The following is a 13,619-nucleotide window of genomic DNA, read 5'->3' as shown; positions in this document are numbered from 1 at the left end:
GAGATTTATGGTATAAAGTGCTGGCGACGAGGTATGGTGAGGAGGCTGGGCGGTTGGAGGTAGGGGGCCGGAGTGTTTCTCATTGGTGGAGAGAGTTAGCGAAGATTAGGGATGGTGTGGGTGGTGGCGGTGGGAGTTGGTTTGCTGATCGGGTGGCTAGTAAGGTAGGGACAGGATCGAACACTTTATTTTGGCAGGATAGGTGGTTAGGAGATGTTCCTTTGTGTCGAAGGTTTAGTCGTCTGTTTGATTTATCAATATATAAGTCAAGTACGGTGGCTGAGATGTTTGATCTTGGTTGGGAGGAAGGAGAAGTGGCGTGGGGGTGTCGGAGACGGTTATGGGATTGGGAGGAGATGATAGGCGAGTGTAGCCGTTTACTTGATAATGTTGTTTTGCAGAATGATGTTTATGACAGGTGGCAGTGGCTGCCCGACACGGCGGCTGGATATACTGTGCGCGGGGCTTATAACATTCTAACAGAACAGGCGCATTCCTTACGTGATGCAGTAGCAGAACTTGTTTGGCATAAACAGGTACCATTGAAGGTCTCTATTCTGGCATGGAGGTTACTACGGGACAGGTTACCAACAAAAAAACAACTTGCTCAGGTGTGGCATTATTCAACCCACGTACATGTTTTGTGTCACGGGATGTGAAATCGATGAAACGGCTGCTCACATGTTTTTGCATTGTTCTACTTTTGGTGCTTTATGGCAACATATTCAGCTTTGGCTAGGTGTTTATGGAGCTGATCCGTATACTATTCATGATCATTTTTTACAGTTCACATATGCTCTAGGGCCATCAAGGAAGAGAAGATCGTTTATGCAGCTTTTATGGTTATTAGTGGTATGGACTTTATGGACGGAAAGAAATAACAGATTATTTAATAACGTTCAAAATTCCATGTTAGACTTGATGGAAAAGGTCAAGTTTACATCCTTGTGGTGGCTGAAAGCCAATAATGTGATTTTTGTTTTAGGTACCCAAAGGTGGTGGTCAGACCCGTTACTGTGTTTGGGTATTGACTGACATCTGTTTTATTTTGTACAGAGACAGCTTGTATTTTTCTAGGGCGCCTTCTTTAGCACACCTTATGCTAAAGGGGTATTGTTGTTAATATAATCCATTTTTGATTCTTCAAAAAAAAAAAGAATTGTTGTTGCTATAATTTAGAAAACTAAAGTTGCGTATTGTTTGGAAGTCGTTTTTTTTTTTTAAATTTCTTTGTAAGGCCTACTGGTCATTACATGACATGCAATTTCTATATAAGCATATCCTCCTGCCATTGACTTTTAATTGATGCATTTTTCAGGTATAACAATACGCGGAACTTTTTTTTTTACATCGTTGTTACCCTAAAATACAATATTTACATTAGACCATTAGTTTTGTAAAAAATAAAAACAAATAACAATCGACGTTTTTGTAGCCCAAACTATGTTTATACGCACCCGTAAAAACTTTAACGTTCGCATTCACAAACTAGGTGTATACATCTGACACTGACTATTATATAAAAAAATAGAAATTTTTTAGTTTTTATGATTAATAAAATACATTATGTCAACAAATAATAATATACAGTACGTCGGCGTTTTTTGCAAAAATATTACATATGCTAAGTTTAACAATGAGTACATCTTATACTACAAATAATTAGTATAAGTATAAATCCAAATACTTTAATCGTTATGTGCAATGTTTAGATATTTCAAAATATATATACAAAATTAAGATGATATTGTTTTCCATGTCAAATTTAAATTATAACCACATTTATAATATTAAGATAACATAATATAAAATTTATACATTTGATCGAAAAAGTTTTTTATTTCTCGTGTTTAGCACGGGTCACTAAACTAGTTATATGAAATTAGAACATCTAAATTCACTTCACGTTCTTCAAGTTCTCCACTATAACACCCAAATTGACGAACAATATTGGCATCTTTATCAAATTTCCATGGAAAATTAAATCAATCCACCAAAAGGATGTTAATGAAGATCTGGAAAAACAAAAAAATGCTACAAAAATGGAACCCAATTCAATCTGTAAAAAAATGGAAACCCATATCAAAAAGGGTATGGATCACTTGCAACCAAGATAAGCCACCGGAGCTTTCGACAAATACAGTGCCGACTATCAGAGAGTGATATATACAATGGAACTTGCGATAAAAATGTTTCACAAATAACAGTAAGAAGCTTAAGAATTGAGATAAGAAGATGTTTCAAAATTGGTTGATAATGGTGTGCGATATGTGCGAGAAGTTTGAAAACACTGCACTTTCATTCTTTTCTCAATTTTATTTTTTTGTTCTACAAAATGTTACAACCTGAATAACCGGTTAACAAGTTACTCAATAAAATGTGCGGATGACATGGTCAATTACTATTGGAGTGTGTTATAGGAGTGTGTTAAAGGGTGTGACCCTAGCATTTCTCAAAACAAGTTTTGCTAGAAACCAATCCTTAGGCCTACTAAAATGGTATGTCATATCCACTAATCCGGTCTCTATGAACTCTAAATCATCTTCCATTTCCTTTTCTCTTCACGCTAAGTTGTTGCCATATTTTTGAAGGTATTCCATTTTATTTTCTTCCCTCTTGCACTATGTAAGTTTCTCACATTGTGCTTGCAGACTAGCTATTTAGGTCTTTGTGGCAGAAAAATGGATGCTAGTGGTCTTTTTTTACTGTTGTGATTGAGAGACTATCAAAAGACTAAGCAGACCATTTGTAGTGCATGCTTCTCACGATTGATTTTTCTGTAAATATAAGATGATGTTCGTTAACCTTTCAGATAGAGTTGGAGAAAGATAAGGTCACTAAGAATTTCTAATTCTATAATGCTAGCTGCTTTTGTTCCTTCGAAACTCGTTCGGGTGCAACAGTTTGTGCACAAACTCAAGAAACTAGAAATCCAACAGTATGGTTGACGACTGGGATCAAAAACACCGGAACATATACTCGAATAACATGACTATAGACTATACAATAGGTTTCACTCTCAATAAGGAGGCTTGTAATCGTTGTTTAATTCTTCTTTCTTACATTCGTTTTCTTCTTATGATTCACATTACAATTGTAGTCACTTTTTAATATTGTAGGCATTGAAAAAAAGAACCTTCATCAAGGCTTTCATTGATATGTAACGCTATATTCCAGAAATTATTATTTTATCACACTTATTTGATGCATAAACAAATTAATTATTGCAGATAACTCTTGTATGGCTCTTTGATAACTTAATGTGTCCTAGCATGGTAGATGTTCATGTTATGCTTCATTTTTATTTTGCACAAAAGTCATGAACTCTTTTATACAAGGTTATGCTTCACTTTGATAACAATATTGATGATGTCCAAGTTCGAAGGGTTTATAAGTAAAAGATCTATAAATTGACTTTTTTTGAAGAAAAAAAATTGACCTTTAAATTATGTGATTCGAGCGAACGAACAAAACCCAACGATACGAACCGAACTGTTCGTGAACTTTAAACGAGCCGAACTCGAGTTGAAAAAATGCATCGGTATGTGTGACAGAGTCAGCTGTGTCACTTAATATGGAATGGAGGAAGTATATAAAAGTCGGTAGTGTTAGTCAAACGAAGTTGACTCTAGGATTCTATCAAAACAAAAAGGTGGCGACTCAAGGATACCAAAGAATTTTCCACTAGACTATGGCAGTATTGGCATAAAAAAATTGTTAAAAATTTGAGGTTTCTTTCTACAATGAATGACATGTTTCCAATCAAAATATTGATCAGTTGTGCCAAAATTTGATAACCCGTTTCTGATTGGCAGCTCTATACAAATCTCTCTCCCTCTCTCTACACAGAACAATCATCAGATTTACTTGAACGGATCTATGACTACTAATATGCCCTGCTATTAACTATTTCTAATCATTTCTGGCTGCACTAACTATTCTAATTATTATACAAGCTTCAAAAAGTGGAAAACTCTTTATCAGAAGTGATATCGCAGTTAGTCAGTACTCAGTAGTCACCTCCTCCTATCACCACAGCATGTTGCGCGTTTTAACTCCTGAAGTTTGTGCCACAAACATATCATCTCCCTAGGACCTTGATAATGGGCAACCACATAACCATCCTTGCAACCTTCATTATAAACTCTGCCCTCATTCTCGTATCGAACTTCTAGACCTTCCTTCTTCATGTCTGCGATCCAGATTCCCATTGCAACATCTTCTAATTTAAACATCTGCAAAACAGTTTCAGAATTGGCTGAGTGTTCATCTATGCTTGCAATGCTTTTGTACATAACACATTTAGAGGCCACTAGAGATATTTTACATTTTGAGCAAATAAAGGATTGTACATACCTTCAAATGATTCTCTTTGTATTTCTTGTAAACTGTCCTAGCTATGTCATGTGAAACCACATAACCGGGACCATGTGCCCATGGAGGATAAGTTCCTTCGCTCCATTCCTTTACCATAGCATTAGCATACAATAAGATAATGTTATGTCCGTTTAAAGTAAGTAGAGAAGAAAAAAGAACAAAAACAAGATGCAAATGAAAACTACAGAGAAAATGATAACAAGTTAACGAAAACTTTAAATATCAAATATTTATGATAAATAAATCAAATAAAAAAAACTGGATATATGCTAATAGAAGTTCCAATCCAATATACATTTACTGAAGTTCCAATCAACTAAGCATTTCAGTCCAATTTCGGATGTTTTCTCACCGAGTTTCTAACAATGTAAACTGTTCTGGAACTTGGCATTTTCCGATACTAAGCATAGGATAATTGACGAAAATGCACCAACCCATGGACCATGACATGACTGAATAACCAAGTTTCAATCCAACCATGGGAATTTACATTCATTATAAGCTCTTCAGTTTGTATGAATAGAGAATATTTGTACAAAGACCAATACATTCGTCCAAGATCTATTTAAAAGCAGGTCCAATCAATAAACATTGCATATACCATATTCCATAAACTTACAGTCAGAAACTAATAAAGTAAATAGAATGTAAGAAGGATTAGTCTTACAAAGAGAAGATATCATTACCTCTTGGCTGATGTACCATTTGCTATCAGGATTTCGATGAGGCTGGGAATCTGAATTGATGAGTCCATATAGTAACCCATGAGACACATTGATCCTCTTCAAAGAGGCTAGCACTATATCTACACGAACAAATGCATCATCATCTGTCTTCATGACAAACTTCGCTGAAACAACCTGTGTCTGTTCAAAAGATATTGCCAATGAGAAGAGGAAAGATTTTCCTGCCAAGTCAAAGAAAATACAAGACAACGGACATTTACCCCGAATATACATATTGCTAAAGATTTCCAGGTGATGAGGCTGTAGTAGTCAACAAACGGCATCAACTGAATGTCTCCATACGTTTGTGCTTCTTTCCACAGTTCTTCATTAACTATTTGGCTTTTATGCTGCACCAAATCAAACATCAGACCAAATTCAGTAAAATCCAACATGTAACACTATTAACAGAGAATTTTGTAAAGTTGCAATCATGTCCTTAGGATGGATGAAAAGGCTACAAAGTGTATATAAGTATATTTTGTAACAATTTTGAATTTTGAAGACCACCAATTCAGAAAAATACAATAAAATTTCCATTTATATTATGATAATTGTTATATGATAAGGAGATCTTTACTCAATTCTACTAATATTAAGAATCGTGTGAGACAAACACAAGTAACACCTACCAAACCAACAAAGAAGCGCACAGCCGTTGTACTTGATCTAACAGCATTGTACTGCATCCAGGTTCTTCTAACAGCCATCCGTCGCTTAAAATTATTAGCTGTAGAGAAAACACCAATGAAGAGATCCAACGGGGCCTGTGCAGATAGAGGACTTGCTTTCAATAATTCCAGATCAACAACATGCTCTGAATCCTCTGATGTAGGCAGACCACTTGCAAGAATAGATTCTAGTTTTAGGTCCCCAGAAATTTTGATCTCACTGACAAGCCATGGCTCCAAAGTCTGAATCATAATTCATAACTAGCAAAGTTAGTCAAAACATTAAAACAAAAATTATTCAATATTTAATATTAAAAAAGTAGAAGCAAGAGAGAGAAAGTACTTCGCGAAAAGCAAATGAAGTTATGTGTTTTCCATCAACTGTCATCTGGATTCCCTCTGATCCCACTCTAATGGTTGCGACAAAAGGGTATCCTTGCTTAAAAGGGAAGTATTTTCTCTTAATTGATTGCTCTTCAGTTGCTGAAATTTGTCTCGAAGTGTGGGAATGCATGCCACCCGTGTAAAGATGGCTAATGTTCTTCCCAACAATCTTATTGCACTGCTCTAACTCATCAACTGGCATAAGAAACAACGATATAAGTAAAGGAAGTTAAAAGAAGTTATGCAAAAGAACGTTACGGTATTTACAACATCTGGATCAGCAAAAATCATACAGATAAAGTTTTAACACTACAAAATAATATAGCAGAAGAACAGCAAAGATGAAGATTGTAAGAAAAAGAAATTGATTTTCATGCGGACAGGATTCAAATCTGTTGCAGCTGCACATTAATAGGATAATAAAACTAAGCAGAAAACATGAGTCTTTTTGTTCTAGAAGAAATACTCTTTGGAAATCCTTGAACAAAAATTTCTTAAATTTTGATTTCAGAATCATAAGATAAGAGGAACCTTGACATCAATTATGATTGATTTCAGAATCATTAGAGGAAACTTTGACTTCAATTATGATGAACATGAATTTCTATTGATGTTAACAAGAGTATTTTTTTTACCTTTCTTAACCTCTGCAGATTCAGGAGATGGACATCGTTCCTCTTCACCCCAATCATGAGCTACTGTCCAGGTGTTTTGGACAATTACTGGATCTTCGGTGATTTTATCACCATGAAGCCTAACATTGTAGTGCAAGATAACTGGGGGATCAGGCTCCCCAGGGATTGGTTCACCAGTCAAATCTATCCGAAAATTACCTAGAATACCATTTGGAATACCAATTACAGTAATCGAAGAACCCTGTGTCAGACCACAAGGTACTTGCAGTCTATAACTACTATTACCAAGTTCAGTAGAATTCATCTTATTAAGAAAATGGGGACACTGCTTCTCTTTTGCTCTTGAACTATCATTTCCACGGCCTTGCTTTTGCTCTTCAACTGAGGAAACAAGACTATTCCACGCACTGGCAGCTTCCTTGATAGCTTCTGTTGCACTAGGTAAACCCTGAACATGATCAATTAAGTGTTTCAAGTGGTTCCATGTCTGCAGAGTTTGCTGCTCTTGTTTGGAAAAGTTGTTCCTGGCAAAGAGGCTAGATACTAAAATGTCCGCAGAAATAACTTGAGAAGTAGCAACTGGATTTTGAATAGCAGGCGGAATCACAGGATTAATCCATTCTAGAGGATTAGTACCATTAATCAAGACAGGTATAGTCAAATAACCTTCACCAATAGGATTTTTCATGACCCCATATCGCATGATCATAAGCATAAACAGTGTAAAAGATGAGGCAATCAGAACTCCTCCGTACAATTTCTTCATCTTGATGATCCTACGAATGAAACAATATCCCTATGTATTTATGGTACTTGATCATATGGATGCCAAATTACAACCAAATTGATCATTATCTTTCAGACAACTCCTTGTCGTAATTGTGTAGCAAAAAATGGTAGAGTAGAAATAATAAGGAACACAGATATAGTAAAGGTTAACTTTTTTCTTCAAGTCTGCTGTCTATATGATACCAAGTAACTACCAGCCTTTAGAAGCGTTTTTGGTATACTGAGATATCCACCGTGAAAACTATATCAAAAGCACGTCAAATGTAGCAAGCATGCTGAACCTGAATTCAAAACAATAAGTTAATATAATTATGCCTTTAAATATTACAGTAGATGTGAATAAAATAAATCAAACATGGTGTTCTGCCAATATGATTAATACAAATCAAAAGCAAGTGTTATGATCCTTTTTTCACTTAAAGAAACATACCACCTTTTGTTAGTAGGATACTACACAAACAAAAGAATGAAAACACCACAAATCAGTACAAATAGGATTTTAACCAAAATTAAGATGTGTGATTTTCAAGTGAACAAATCGTGTATCCTAACATTCCCGTCAAAAAATAAACAAAAAAAATTGTATCCTAACAAAATCATGTTGAATTTGTCTCAAAATCTGTTACAAGTGGTCATGCTACACAGATGTTGCAGCATATGTGAGCCTGTTACGATTTTGTGAAAGGTTGTTACATTCTGTTACAAATTACAATCATATAATGGTCGCAACCCAATTTAACAAAATTATATTTTCAGCAGAGCTTGAATACAGGGGTCTTATAAATAGCATTGAGTATCTCTTATGTGAGTAGGCAATCTAAGTAAGATAGAAGTGACGCATATTCATGTAAACTCTCTACATTGTAAAAAGAAAATTAGAAAGATCGAGTCGAGATCAAAGGAAAATGAGAAGAAAAAAAATTGTGAAAAAGGGGCTCCAAGACTGAATTGCGTTAACTCTAATACTGTTTTAAATGTTTTTCAGATGTTTAATACGACTACTGTTTTAATTGTTTAATATGACTACTGTTTTAATACTACTATTTTGTTCAGTTATCAGTTTTGTGTGCATCTATTAGTTTTCTCTTGTTGTAATTGGTTTCAAGCCTTAATTCGCTAACATATCAATAGTAATCAAACTCAAAGATTATCTCAAAAAAAGTTGAATTTTTTACATTCTGTGAAGTAATATGAATCACAACTTATTTCCAATTGTTCAAAGGGCAACCCGGTGCACTAAAACTCCCGCATACGTAGGGCCCAGGAAGGGGTCCACCATTTTTGGTATATCGTTCAAGCCTTACCCTGTTTTTTACTTCTTTCCAATTGAAACTCAAGATTTATCATTGCTTTGGGAAATTATTATTTGCTAGTAATCTAATGAAGGTGCCATCAACACAAGCACCGGATATGGCACAAACATCAACGACGCAGATAATAAATTGAGAAAAATCACATAATTCAATGTAATTTTTGGTGTCAGACACCAGACACGTCTTCAATCAGAAGTGTCGTGCTACATAATAATTTCCTATCATCAGACATTTTCCTGTTGTTAGTCAATTCCCTTTAAGGCATTCTATTAAAGTTTAATGCAGCCACTTTGAATAAAGTTTTGTATCAATAAATAAATGTTCCTAGTCAATGCCCAACCTAGGCAAACAACCACTATATTTTTAGTCAACATAGTAATACGATAATTCATATTTATATTGCAAAAGAAATTTGAACCGTCAACATAATAATAACAACAACAACAACAACAACAACAAAAATAATTCCCCAAAAAAATAATAACAATAATAATTAGGAATTAAAACAAATGAAAATCAAAATATTTAGAAGAACAAAGACAAATAAATTGACTCATGGTTTGAAGACACAAAAATAAATCACAGAAAATAATAAATTAAATTTAATCTAAATCTCCAATGATGCATTAATCAGAAACATATAACAGCTCAAAATCACTTATGAAATCAATTACTTATAACTACCGATTTAATCTCAGATCTTACTAAATTCATGGTTTTTTTTTTCTTCTTCTTCTTCACAGATTCAGCATTAAATCTACTAAAATTACTAAATTCATGGTTTTATTTTTTTCACAAATTCAGCATTAAATTAAATCTACTAAAATAACTGAATGGACAAATGCATGTATAAAAGAAAATATCTAGAATTTTTTATATTTATATTATATATATCCGTGTGTGAAAATTCCAGAACTTTTTTTTTTTGACAATGAAAATTCTAGAACCATTAAACGCGTTATTTTTCAAGCTTCTTCCTAAACTATTTGATCTCAAATAAAATTCTAAAGCAGGAAAAAAAAAACATGAATCATAACAAAAACGGGAACAACAAAAACAAAAACAAATCATGAACAATAATTAGCACAAAACTACAAAAAAAAAAAAAGAAGTTAAAGCGGTTAAAAAATTACAGTTAAATTCTGCAAAAATTGTACAAGCATCTTGAACGAAAAGCAAGTAAAAACAGAGTCAAAAATCAGAAATAAATTCGAAGAAATTAGAAAGAATCGAGGTTGAAAAGGAAGTAGAATCGCAATGTAAAACAGTGAAGGAGAAAGAGAAAGAGATAGAGAGAGTGAGAGAATCGTTGTACCTTGTGAGAGATTTTCTCGAGAAAATGGTGGAAAATGCAGAGAAAGAGAGAGAAAGTGAAATTGTTGTTTCAGTGTTTTGTTTAAGTTTGAAGTTTCTTTATTCTGATTTTGTGTGTTTTCTTCTTTCTTTTTCTTCTTCAATGTTCAAACTTAATAGTGTTACGAATTACGAAGTGATTGAAACTTAAGAATAGAAAATAATTAATTATTTAATTGGAAAAGGAAAATAAAAATATGTTAAAGAAAGAGACGCGTAATTGAAAAGTAAAAAACATCGAGACATTCGGACACCTTTTTCTCCGGTGTTATCAGATTTTTCGGATGAGAAATGAAAGGGTAAATAGGTAAATAAACATGTATTGATTATATTTTCTAATTGTAATTTTTATTTATATGTTAAATGTGAATACACAAATACTTGCTAAAATGCCCCTAAAAAACAAAAAAAAAAATAGGAATTAATCAAATGCGACACTCAAAATAATATTCAACAAACCTTTGATTTTAATATGTTTTTAAGAGTTTTGGTGGTGGCCGATATTTGAACTCCGAATATTGCATATATTATTCATTGTCTTTATCAATTAAGTTAAGCTCAAGATGACATGTTTTTATGAGTTTATTTTTAATTGATAGAGCATGAATATAATTTTAATTGATTGAGTCATAAATATTTTGATAAAATGATTAAGGAAAAAAATTAGTAATAGAAAATATGGTTAAACTTATTTGGGGAAGAAAATATATGGCTTTGCTAATCAATAGTACTTGCTAATTCACATGTATCAGATGCAATGGGAAACATTTATACCTATAAAATAATAATCATATTTGTACATCTATTTTGAAACAATTTTTTCATGATTACATCTTTCATATTCACATTATATTTTTATTCTCTCTTTTTTTTTTCTCTCTCTATCTCTATATTGTTTTTAACCAACAAAAAGAGAGAAAAGGGAAGTTATCACAAAATTATCTCAAATGGTTGTTCAAATAACACTACTAAAAAAATAGTAATTCACATGTTTTTGATATGATATTTAATTAATCGTTATTTCCCCTAAAAAAAACTATTAATTAATGGTTATTTATGTTTGTATTCAATTAAAAGTATGCTTATACTATTATGCAATTAATGTTTCATTACAACACTTTTTGTCTAAAAACATTTGCACCATCTTTTTTGAGTTTGGATCCGCTCTAGTCGTTAGTTTTCTCCGATTTCTCAATCTACCTAACGTTTTTAATACTCCTTCCGTCTCTAAATAATAGTCGTTTAAGGTTTATTCACGATTATTAAGAAAATGATTAATTGTGTTGATTTTGATGGTAAAATTAGTATCATTTACTAAAACACCATTATTAATTGTAGTTAGTGGAGTAGTTAAGTTAGATGAAATTCAATAAATAAGGGTATAATAATGGGAAAAAATAATAAATGCTGCATTTGTATTCTAAAGTGACAATTATTTTGAGAAAAAGAAAAATAGGAAAAAAGACAATTATTGTGAGACGGAGGGAGTATTTTAGTTTTTGTCTAAAAAATGATTTAGTTTTGAACGGGGTGTGTGTTTCGGTTGAGAAGAAGATGTATATTTTAGTTTTTTACACCATTTCATTGTTCCTCTTCTTCTCAACAATAACACACACACCCCGGGGTAATAGTCACTTTGGTCCCTGATTGTATATGATTAGTCATTTTAGTCCTTCATTGTATCAAAATTTCAAAATAGTCCTTGATTGTATCAAAATTTCAAAATAGTCCTTGATTGTGCATTATGTTAGTCAAAATAGTCCTTGACACTAAAATAATCTTTCAATGCTCACAATAACTCTTTTCATATAGGGACTAAAATGACAATAAATATGTACTTATAAGAACTAATATGACAATAAGTAAGTATATTGAAGGACCAATCTGACAATATTAATTAAACATTTTAACATCAAGGACTATTTTGACTAACAAAATGCATAATCAGAGACTATTTTGAAGTTTTGATACATTGAAGGACTATTTTGACTACTCATTACAATTTCAGGGACCAAAGCGACTATTACCCCCCCCCCCCCTTTCTAAAAAAATTTACACCATATTTTTGGAGTTTGGATCCGCTCGAGTCGTTAGTTTCTCCGATTTCTCAATCTACCTAACATTTGTAATATTTTAGTTTTTGTCTAAAATTGATTTAGTTTTGAACGGGGTGTGTGTTTCGGTTGAGAAGAAGAGGTATATTTTTAGTTTTTTACACTATTTCATTGTTCCTCTTTTTCTCAACAATGACACCCCCATGTGTGTCTTCCTCTTCTTCTCCCCCCCTAACATTTTCTACTTCCCTCGCGTTGCTTCACCACCGTCGCGAAGGCCCGTCACTCAGTTGTGGATCGTCGCCACAGTGTTTTTGTTATTTTTGATTTCATTGTATAACTTATGGTTCTAATCGACAATTGAACCCTAAATTGAAAACGGGGGAAATGAAGTGGGGCTTGAAGAACTAATTCCACAATAAAATTAAAGTTGAGATGCAAGAGTGTAACATGCAACAAAATATGTTTCTTATGGCGGCACTAACACAACAAAATCAAAACACGCATCGGTGTGAGCATGGTGATATGGTGACAAGATCGTTGCAATATGGCGGTGATCGTGGAAATGCAAAGGAGAAATGGTGAAGAGGATTGTTGTTTTAATCAAAGCAGGGGTTCAAGCAATTCCTACATATATGATGAGTTTTTTCTACTTCTAATGGGTTTTTCGAGCATATTGAAAGCATGACTAGCAAATTTTGGTGGGAGAGCAAACACGGGAGACATGACGTAAAGAAAAAAAGAAAGGTGGAATGGGTTTAGAACATTCCATAATTTTAACCTTGCAATGTTGTCTAAACAATGTTGGCGAATTATGCATAATGACGACTTATTGATCTCACAATGTTTGAAAGCAAGATTATAAGCACTTTCTTGAGAGCTTCAGTCGGTTATTGTCCAAGTTATACTTGGGGAAGTATTTTGCAAGCTTGTCTGAATGTTATTAAGAAAGCAGGTCTTTGGAGAGTGGGGGATGGTCACCTAATTCATATATGGGAGGACAATTGGCTTCCTTATGAAAATGGTCACAAGTTGTCGTCACCTAAACCTTCAGTTGTGATATTATGTTTGTTTCAGATCTCACTCATGATGATATTCGATGTTGAACTGCTCTTTTAATTAATGAAACTCCCCCCCCCCCCCCCCCCTCCCTTTTTATTAAGAAATATGTTTTGGATATGGCAAAGTTCCAATCTTTTAGACTCGAGTCTATTATTGTACCAAAGGTCCAATAAGGTATCCACATGATACATGGGTCAACATGAATCAATTGCTCTCTAGGAACCTAGCAATTGCTTACAGACAACTATTACAGTTT

At 33.5% G+C, this 13,619-nt stretch overlaps 1 protein-coding gene across 2 annotated transcripts; it reads right to left on the bottom strand.

The window, feature by feature from the left end:
* Positions 1 to 3,700: 3,700 nt before the first annotated feature.
* On the bottom strand, positions 3,701 to 10,336 carry GALT1 (galactosyltransferase1). Of its 2 annotated transcripts, none has more exons than XM_085714913.1 (8): positions 10,210 to 10,336; positions 6,793 to 9,234; positions 6,117 to 6,352; positions 5,735 to 6,016; positions 5,324 to 5,452; positions 5,064 to 5,243; positions 4,357 to 4,464; positions 3,701 to 4,235 (listed from the first exon to the last, which is right to left on the bottom strand). In XM_085714913.1, the coding sequence occupies exons 2-8, from the start codon at positions 7,556 to 7,558 to the stop codon at positions 4,017 to 4,019; spliced, it is 1,920 nt and encodes a 639-aa protein (XP_085571039.1). In that variant the 5' UTR covers positions 7,559 to 9,234; positions 10,210 to 10,336; the 3' UTR covers positions 3,701 to 4,016. The 2 variants fall into 2 exon arrangements, with proteins under 2 accessions (XP_085571039.1, XP_085571038.1); XM_085714912.1 differs by having other exon boundaries at positions 6,793 to 7,862.
* Between the last annotated feature and the right edge of the window lie 3,283 nt (positions 10,337 to 13,619).

This window comes from Medicago sativa, chromosome 5 (assembly GCF_051527215.1).
Source record: "Medicago sativa cultivar Bolivia chromosome 5, Bolivia_mono, whole genome shotgun sequence".
Lineage (NCBI taxonomy): Eukaryota > Viridiplantae > Streptophyta > Magnoliopsida > Fabales > Fabaceae > Medicago > Medicago sativa.
The sequence above is the reverse complement of the archived record's forward strand: the minus strand, read 5'-3'. Positions and strand labels throughout refer to the sequence as shown.